The following is a 9,717-nucleotide window of genomic DNA, read 5'->3' as shown; positions in this document are numbered from 1 at the left end:
CCCCCCGCCACTCCCCCGCTCTGAGGAGGGTTCCCTTCTCCCCCTGGCGTGGGTGCCCCCTGCCCTGGGGTGGGTTCCCCTCTCCCCCTGAGGTGGGTGCCCCCTTCGCTTCCCCCCAAGGTGCCGTGGAGCTGTGGGAGCTGGACGAGAACGAAACTCTGATCGTCAACAAGTTCTGTAAATATGAGCACGATGACATCGTCATGGCGGTGGCCGTCCTGGCCAGCAACAACCAGGCTGTCAGCGGCGGCCGGGACTTCAGGTGAGTGTCCCCAGCCCGGCTGCCGTGCGCCAGGGCCGGGGCCGGGTGCTGACTGCTCGCTCTTGTCCACAGCGTCAAGGTCTGGGATCTCCCGCAGCAGTCAGTGCTGCACTCCTACAGAGGTGAGTGCCCCGTCACCCGGCTCCTCCTGGCCCCTCACCGGTTGCTGCAGGCTGGGCCTGCTCCTGCAGCATCACTGGTTCCCCCCCAGTGTGCCAAACCAGTGACCGAACGCTTGCCAGTCTGTGAAGTTTCTGGCACAGCCTTATTTCTTTGTTTGCTGTTTGTTTCTCCCCATGAAAAGAATGCTGTAATGCTTAGTTTGCCTTGCATCTCCAAGCGTATCGTGGAGTATTTCTCCCACAGTGAAATCTTTCTTCCACCTGCATATGATCGTGTGATCTCCTAACCCGTATATGTTTTGAACAGCTCCTCGTTGGAGATGCTGCTCTCTGGAGATGTGGTATTGTGATCCCTGGCCGCAGCAGAGGCCGTACTGGGTTTGATCCTCTCCCCTCCCCAGCCCCATTGTAGCTGAGCTCTTGTCTGGAGAAGCTGCCTCAAGCTTATGTCACAGGGCTCTGCTTGGGTTTGGCAGCTCATCAGTTTGGGAGGAAGCAGTTGGCTGTTGCTGTGTAGAAGTTACCCTGTGTCTGGGCATAAACTGTTCTTTACTGTACTGCTGTGCCTTCAGGGGTCCTTGGGAAGATGTGGGAAAGTTGGATGCAATCTTTTGAGGCTCTTTATCCTTTTGTGCTTTTGGTAGCTCACTCTGGTTCAGTGACATGCGTGGCTTCCTGTCCTGGTAAGGACACTGTGTTCCTGTCCTGTGCTGAGGTAAAGCTCGCTCTCTGTCTAAATTTACCTGATAAAAATGAGATTTGACTTTAGTTATTAAATGCACTTTCTGAGAAACCACCTATCGCCTTACAAGCTGCATACCTGTGTCATTTCAATGTTCCAGTCTGATAAGTTGATTTACCAGCTTACCGAGCTGATTTCTACAGGTTTGTATTAAGGTGGGGGAGCTCCTGTGTCTGTCCTGGGGATGGCTGAGGGAGCTAACTTGCACCTAATGACAGCATCCTTTTAACACTGAGGAGGAGGTGGCGTGGGTTTGAATGTGGGTCAGTAGCGGTTCTGCAGCGAGTCTGAGTTTATGCCTAACCCCTGCCACAAAGAAACTGTAAAACCCTTCTCGTTCACTTTGGATTTACAGGACAGCAGAACTTTACTCTGGGACACCAGATGCCCCAAACCAGCTACTCGAATCGGTACGTTTTTGTATGCAGTCACTGCTTGTGTATGAGTTTTTATTGGAAGAAATAAATTGTTATGCCTGACTTGACTAAGTAAAAATCTAGCAGTGTGACCGTTTGGGCAGAAAAGCCTCTTAAAAACGAACAGTCACAAAAGTACAGGAAGCTTTTAAATATTTGTCTTGGTGCAGTAGCAGTGCTAAATGAGACAGTGTAGAAATATCTTTGGATCGACTCTCTCCACACTCATCCTGATTTATTTACTCACAGTTTGCAGTGCCTGTAATCACCTCCCTACCTCAGTCATGTGGCATCCACAGAAAAGTGACATCTTTGCTTTGGGTAAGAAGTGGTCTCATTATTTGACTTTCACCAGACAAATCAAGGTCTTTCTGTCACGTGACAATTTTGCTAATAACTTCACTCTCCCTTCCTCTCTCAAAGGTGATGAAAATGGAACAGTTGCACTAGTAGACACAAAGAATCCTGATTCTGCCCTCAGCTCCACCGTGCATGCCCGAAGTATCACGGGATTTGCGTTTTCTACACATAGGTACAGTCTGATATACTGCCATTCAACGTGTGACTACGTACCCTTGAAAACCTCGGTTTTAGATGAAACTTAGGAGAGTACTAGTTTTGGTCTTCTTATCAAGAAGATCAGTAGGGAAGAGTCGAGTAAACCAAAGGGCATCTCACTGTTGACAAGATGTGTGAATGTGCCCGAGAACACCGTTGCAGTATTGAGAATCATTGACCCACTCTGGGGATTTTTCTAATTACGGTCACCTCTGCTTGGAGGAAGGTTTCTTCCTTTCTGATGCTAATAGAATATTCTTGCATAGTGTGCTGGCAACCTGCCAAGTGATGATGAAAGCATTTTTGTCAGATCTGGTGACTGTTAATTCACTGGGGTCAGGCTCACGAAGAACTGTGCTGCTCACGAGTTTATCCCCAGGAAGCATTTCTGTATCTGATTGTTCTAACCGTGGTCTCATCTCTTGCCCTCTAGCTCACCCTTGCTGGCTTCAATCAGTGAAGACTGTTCAGTAGCTGTTCTTGACTCAGACCTCTCCGAGGTGTAAGTACTAGACAATGTATTCACCATTGTGGTTATTTGTCTTGTTGCCTTCTCATTAAGCTAATTATTTATCCATATGCTGAGTAGAAGATGAAAAGACTCCTTAAACAGGGAAGCATCATCCTAACAACCAGGCAGTTGGGAGCTGCACGAGCCCATAAACTCGTAGAGACAATGTTTTGTGGCTAATGGAGTGTTTGTGTTTTCCAGGTTCAGAAACCGTTCTCACCGAGACTTTGTCAAAGGCTTATCCTGGTCTCCCTCAGACAATGCCTTGCTCACTACAGTTGGATGGGATCATCAGGTTTTACATCACACTGTCCCCATGCCAACTGGTGAAGCTTCTGGAGTCAACTGTGTAAAAGAATAGTTTTATAAACTCACAGTCCAAATTCCTTCCTGGCATTACTTTGATTCTGCTGAAGTCAAAGGTGTGTGTGAACCAGAGCGGGTAGGGTCTGTTTGCCTTGAAGCTGGTGACTAAGACGGTTCCTGTAGTAATTTTGAATTAGACTTAAGTTAGTTACAAACCAAGCTTTACCCTCTCCTAAGGAGTTGGCTTCACCTGTGATAAGACTTGAGTATTTTACCCAGAAAAAAAAAAAATTGACTTCAGGCACAGAGGAGACTTGGAAAGACAAGGAATTATGTATAATTTAATAAAAAGACTGGATTCCTCCTTCCGTTCTCCAACCCATCCATGCAATTAATTAGAAAGGCTTTATTGGTGGAGGTTAAAAACAAGAGCCCCCCTTGAGTAAAGGTCTGTCTTTGCTCTGCAAACCAGTTCTTGCGGCCGAGGAGGCCTTGGCGTTTCGGGAGGGGATCCAGGGTTGCCCTTGCGGCAGCAGGTGCTGGGGGGGTTGGTCTGTGATGCCTCCGAGCGCGGAGCCCGCGGCGAGCACCACGGACCCCCGGCGTGAGGAGCCTGTGTGCTGCCTGAGGCACCCGGCCGTGGCCCCGTAATTAAACACCTTCTTGACGGGGCACGGCCCGTGCTGCTCGTCGGTGGCTTCGCAGCTGGGCCGGCTCAAAGCAGCGCGGCAAGCCAAGGGAAGCTAGCGGTTGCGGTGCTGTTTGACACCGTGTTTGTCTCCTCTGTGCTGAAGACAACTTACGCAAAGATAAGACCTGTGAACAAAAGTTGATGTAAGGGAAAAACTGGACTTAAGGACTTCAGTTTTCATTTGCTTGCTCCTGTAAACAGACTCTGCTTAGCGGTAAATGAGGCTTCTCACGCACTTGTGATGAGTGACTTTGTGCTGGCGACTGAGGGGACCGAGCACTCCCGTAGTCCCCAAAACAGACTCCACGTAATCCTTAGAGGTGTTTGGGTTTTTTTTTTTGTAGTATACCACATACTTTTCAAACTAAACTATTTCCCTGGAACACATTTAACTGAAAGAAATTGTTGCTCTGCATGCATTGCTACTACTCTAGATATGGCTTGGTCTGGCCTAGTATTTCCTAGACAGAATAAAGCAGGTCCTGACTAATGAAACAAAAAATACTACTGAAACAAATACTACTTCTGTTTCTTTAGCACATTAACAACACTAAAATGTACCCCACTTCCAGTGGGCTTACCCTGTATAAACATCAGTGTTGGATGAGCCAAATTCCAGAGCCCACAGTTGTTAATGCAGGCTAAGCTTTTCCAGGCTCAGGATTTTTTCACATTCTTTTTAAATCTTATTTGCTGGTGTTTTTTTAATTCCTGTGTCATACAGGTGTTGACAGAGCAAAATTCCCAGAGCGGTGTATGACAGAAAACATCAATTATTATAAAAACTGACACGTTTCCTCAAAAATAACCCTTGAACAACCAAAAAGGTTACCTGTTACAGACCTCTGCTGGTGTACTGCAAACTGAAACAGGTCTTGTGCTGTTTGTGAAAGGATTGTCTTGGAAAAAGTAGAAGGCAGTTTTAAAAGAAATCCTAGTTTTCGTTTGTAACTGGGTGTAAGTTGCACCGGGCCGCTTCTGTAGTATTGAAGAGCCAGCTGAGATCATTGACACAGTTAAAGTGAAGTTGTGATTTCAGTCCCTGAAATTAAAACCATTCTTAAGTAAATGTGCACTGTATTGCTGTTTAATGCTAGGGTACTATGATTCTTCAGTGCTAGTGCAAGGCAGGCTGCGAGTCCTGCTTGCTTTCAGGAAGCTCCCAAACCTGGCGTAGAGTTTCTGTTGTGCATAGCTAAAAGGAAAAGGTTCAAACGTTGAGTATTAAACCCCGTTAAGTTCCTCACGTTGCCACCCTGCGAGCAAAGCACGGTCCGTGGCAGAAAGCATAACGGTGGGAGGTGAAGCCTCTCTGGACAACAGGTCGTTATTGATAGATGAATCCTGGTTTACGGTTGCTTAGAGACAGTACAAAAAAAAAAAAAAAAAAATGCTTCAGCATCTGGCAGATCTTCGGGTGGAGCTTTATGTTCTGCCACAGGAGGGCAGCAGCTGCCAGCTTGACAAGGCAGAATCCCCCCCCAAATCTCTGCACGTTTTTTAGAGAGTTTTGTTGGTTTTTTGTTGTTTTGTTTTTTTTTTTAAACCACTTGTTGGCTTGGCCATCATAAGAGAAGCACAGAAGAGCAGCAGCTTCTCCAGGAGTCCCTGGTGGGGCGTTAGCTCCTACCTGGCTGTGCCACGGCCACACAAAACAGCGCTGGCAGCGTGGCGGGGACCCCGGCGATACCACATCAGCGGGGGCTGACGATCCTTTGCGGACAGCTACAGCTGAAGCGAGTTCTCCGGGTTTTGTGGTATGTTCCCACTGTCCCTGGGCTCCACGCTGTTCAGGTTTGGGGACACTTCTGTAAATACACCGTGGCCAAAATAAAAGCTTCAAGGTAACACATTGCACCGTTCCCTCACCAAGAACCCGGTTCTGTAGCCAGAGCCGGATTAAAGAGATGAGAATGCAAATAAGTAATTTTGAGGATTGGAGGGAATAAGCCACTATGAAAACAAGCCTGCCTTTTATGTTGCTGCTTCTATTGCTCATGCTGCATTTTCAGTTTTCAGCGCAACGTTCTAGTTAGGACTTGCAAATAAGTATGCAAGTTTCATTAATCGTGAAAAGCTCAGAACCAAGAACTATTTATAGAAGCAGCACAGGCTGAACTGCAGGAGCTCCTCTGCCAGCCTGCCTGGCCAGGCGGGGTGTTGCGGAGCAGCAGGGCAGTTGGGGCTCGCCGCCCCTTCCCCAGCAGGCTCCTGAGAACGCTGCCGATGCCACAGGGTTTATATCAACAACCAGTAGGTAGAAACTGGACCAAGCCCTAGGTAAAGCAAAATTCACCATTCTGAGGCCGGTTTGAGCCACGTTGCCCCGTCCTTTTCGTCTCACACGCAAAGAGCTCGGTCTTGCAGCAGACAAACCGCTGAAACGATACTAAAGAAGTCAGACCACACGTAATAAAACAATCTGTGCAGACATATTTAATGCAGGAAGGTCGGTGTTCAGTGGCACTCATAAATAAGAGACTTTGTTCAACACTTTACAAATAGAGCTCCCCGTTACACTACGTTAGCGGGTACTTTCGAAGAAGAGGCAGCTGCAGGGGATAATCCAAGTTGTATCAAGACTTGACTGACCAAACTGCATCAGAGAGGGTTGAAGCGAGGATAATTCTATCGTCGGGCTTCAAGAGTGCTTTCAGCACTAAGCCTGGGCTGTAAGGTAGGTTGCTTTGCTGCTTTACCACCCTTTAGTTTCTTCCTCCTTCTATTGCTAAATTTACGTAGCGAAACGGAGCTGGGGAGGAGCAGAAACAGGAATCGGAGCGCAGTTTATCTACGTGCTGCCCTGACAGAGTTACCTGACCGCGAAGGGAGCTCTTCCCCATCCCCACAGCCAAGATGTCCCCGCGCTTTTATTACAGATTTAACTCTCCGTAAGTGCTTTGGCTGCCAACAGCTTGGACAGTGGTTTCTTTGTAACACAAACAGTTCCCAATGGCCCCAGCATAAATGTCTAGTTGTTACCGAAATACTAGAATTTTGCTTAACGCATTCAAAAGAAGCAGGGCCAGCCCAGAGGGTTTAGAATAGTTCCACTGCTTCAGACATTCATGCTAACCAGTTTTACAACTGTGAGCAGAGCCCTACCTGAGTTACAGCTTCGTCCACTGTGCGTTCCCAGAATGGGTGTTCTTCGAATGAATAATTTCATGAAGACTTACATTACCATGCTTCTAATATTTAATATAAACAAGTACACATCTGCCAGAAACAAGACACTCCACGCTATATAACACCATATTGCGACTACGTAGGAATTGCATGTCCGGGTGAAATAGTGAATGTGAAATTTGAAGCAAGTGCCACCATTGGAGTTTCACATTTTGCTCTTAAAAAAAACAAAACAAAACAAAACATAAACTCGTGTTTGGGATACACTCAAATGTAGGAGAATTCTTGGGGAAAACTGCACACACCCCTGTTTCTGGGTAAAGTCAATCTTGGAGGCCAAAGCCTCCTAAAAATCCTTTAACACTGCTTTTGAGAATTAATTTGCAGTTATAACTTATCTGGAGCAAAAGTATTGGAGGGGGAAAAAAAAAATAGGTTGCAATATTATCAGAGAGGCTTTGTTTTGTTTCAAGTTAAACTTCATCTGACTCTAGACATGACCCTGAAGCCATTCAAGCATGACCACAGCTTTACTTCATAGATAAATAAGAATTCTCAAAATGCTCCTCACATGGAGAAACTTCCATGGCTTTTTTTTTTGGGGGGGGAGGCACAGCTACACTCTACATGACACTAGAACACTTAAACACCCAGATAGTCACTCCGTAGTCACTTTTCTCCATTCTTTTTTTTTTTTTTTTTTTTTTTTTTTTTTAAGAAATCAACACCCAGATACTTAAAGCTTATTATTTCAATACTGGCTGGGGTGAGCACGTCTGGAAATCTTCCAAGTCACTGTGAATTACTGGCATAAAAAATGCCATTTGAATTAGCCATTAGACCAATTATGATATTTGCGTTTTCATTTCATTCCCAGCAAAGTAAAGTTCAGAATACTTTGAAACTGCTGCAGTATTTGAAACAGCTGTCAAATTATTTGGTAAAGTTGGAAATAACATAAAACACAGAACGTCAACAACGTGACATCAATATCAAGATAACTCTTCTGAAAATTCCACCACGCAGGAAAAAAATTATCACTGAATTTTGAGTTGAACTGTAGAGTACAATCCTACCTGCACACATACGTGCAATGCAGGGTAAGCTGGAGTGGAACTAATGATATTTTATAGTATTGAAAACAGAAAGTGCTTTCCATAAAAGTAGACTAATGTCTCAAAGTGCTTTTAGTTTGTCAGCAATTAGAAAATATTCTCTACGAGTCTTTACACTTATCTTACAGTGATTTTCAGCAAGTTTAGTTATGAGGACGATGACATATTTCTAATTTCAGGAAGTTGGCTATTCAAAACTTCGGCCAGCTATTGTGAGGCTGGATTGCTCGCTCTGTGGTACAAAAATACCCTCTCAGAGGCTACTCGTGTCTCCCACCACAGCCCAGAGCCATCACGAGCTCCCTGGGAGGTGCTGGCGGGGAGCAGGGATGGGTGCACCCCCAGCACCCTGACGGGTGCTTACGCCAACAGCGGGAGCCGCCTCCCTCAGGGACGTCCCTCGGACATTCCACACACCAGGAGCATCGAATACTCCACAATCACACCGAAATTTAGCTTCTGAGATCCCCAAATCAGACAAAATAAAGCCAAGTCTAACCACAGTTTCAGGGCTCCGTGGCTTAGCTTTAGGGGCGGGGGTTACGTGGGTATGAAGAGGCGAGAGACCCCCTCGGGGACAGCACCACCAGCACAGCACCGCGGCGAGTCGCTGACACCCACCACCTGAGAAAGGAAAAGGATTGCTCCACGGCCGAAGGCTCCCAAGCGCCTCACAGCCTTCTTCCACGAGAATTATTGCCAGCAGGAACATTGACAGTGACCAAAAGGCACAGAGAAGCCAGGCCCGTGCTCCCGAGGCTGCTGCTCCCTGGAGAAGGGGGCTCAGACCTCGGTGGCCGAGCTGCCCCCGGCCCCGCAGGACAGGCACCGAAAGCCTGGAGCGGGTTTTAAGGCACCGGCATAATTGACTTGTTGGAGGCTGTTGAAGGAGGTGGGGACAGAAGAGGTGAGGCTCTAGGCAGCCTAAACTCTATTTCCATCCCGTTGCCCTCACATTCTTATTTTCCAGTTCCCATACATTTACATACACACTGTCTTGCTTCCATCACGCACACCTCCCAGTTGGTTTCTCCCTACTCCCAAGCATGTTGGATTTAAAACGATTAAAAAAAAAAAAAACAAAAACAAAAACAAAACCCACAACTGAAAACAACCTCTCCAGTGGCAATGCTCTTTAAAGAGAACTAAGGATGCTTTTTGGCTTTCTTAGAAGACCTATCGGGCTGCAATTTTGAAAATAACACAGCGGGGGAAATCAGAGAAGGAAAACAGCATTTGCTCATGTAACAAGACAGCAGCCTGTCCTCTGCAGTAACTACTCTCCATGACAGTCTTTCGAGAAGAGCCCAAGTCCCAGGTCCGCTCCCCACCTTCCCCATCAGTAGTTCCAAGCGGTGGGTTTGCCGCCTGGGTCGGGATGGTCCCTGGTGCCCACGGGGGAGGCGGTTGCCGACCCCGGCGCCTCCTCAGCCCTCCCCAGGCGGCCGAGGGCGGCGGAGCAGCCTATCGATGGCCGCTCTGGTAGGCGTAGGAGATGGGCTGCCGCGCCCCGGGCCGGACCGTGAAGGTGTTGGTGGGTCCGCCGTACTGCGAGCTGCCGTGGGCAGGTCTGGAGGGGAAAGAAGGGAAAGTCACCGAAAGCCAAGGAAACCCTTTGGTTTTATTCAATATTGATTTTTTTTCTTTTCTCTCTCTAATGGAGCAGGGCAACTTTTGTCACCTCACGTGGGGAGGAGCAGGCAACGGGTGGAACCAGGGAGGCCCCGGCTGGGAACCAGCACAGACAGGGGCAGGGACTCCTCTCGGGCCTCTGCGCTGCTCTGGGGCCAGCCAGGGCCCAGCCCTCCTCTTTCTCAAATCAACGGGAACAGGGGACAGAGGAGGGGTCCGCTCGGGGGGCACAT

General features: G+C 47.6%; 2 protein-coding genes across 2 annotated transcripts in view; one reads left to right on the top strand and one right to left on the bottom strand.

Moving 5' to 3' along the window:
* Positions 1-83: 83 nt before the first annotated feature.
* On the top strand, positions 84-4,254 carry WDR77 (WD repeat domain 77; the record flags this gene model as incomplete). The annotated part of the gene is made up of 8 exons (XM_026864110.1): positions 84-262; positions 335-384; positions 1,029-1,099; positions 1,482-1,536; positions 1,792-1,863; positions 1,966-2,074; positions 2,534-2,602; positions 2,813-4,254. Coding segments are annotated over 8 exons (765 nt in total), but the record flags the coding sequence as incomplete, so codon positions are not given.
* Positions 4,255-9,316: 5,062 nt separating this feature from the next.
* C26H6orf132 (chromosome 26 C6orf132 homolog) overlaps positions 9,317-9,717 on the bottom strand; it is a 7,370-nt gene continuing 6,969 nt past the window's right edge. Inside the window, exons 5-6 of the mRNA XM_026864109.1 lie at positions 9,534-9,580; positions 9,317-9,422 (exon numbers count right to left, since the gene is read on the bottom strand). Coding sequence (XP_026719910.1) covers positions 9,317-9,422; positions 9,534-9,580 — 153 coding nt within the window. The remainder of the gene's footprint in view (positions 9,423-9,533; positions 9,581-9,717) is intronic.

The sequence above is a fragment of the Athene cunicularia genome (assembly GCF_003259725.1).
Source record: "Athene cunicularia isolate RWA chromosome 26 unlocalized genomic scaffold, athCun1 chr26_part1, whole genome shotgun sequence".
Classification (NCBI taxonomy): Eukaryota; Metazoa; Chordata; class Aves; order Strigiformes; family Strigidae; genus Athene; species Athene cunicularia.
This window is presented reverse-complemented; position numbering and strand designations above follow the sequence as displayed.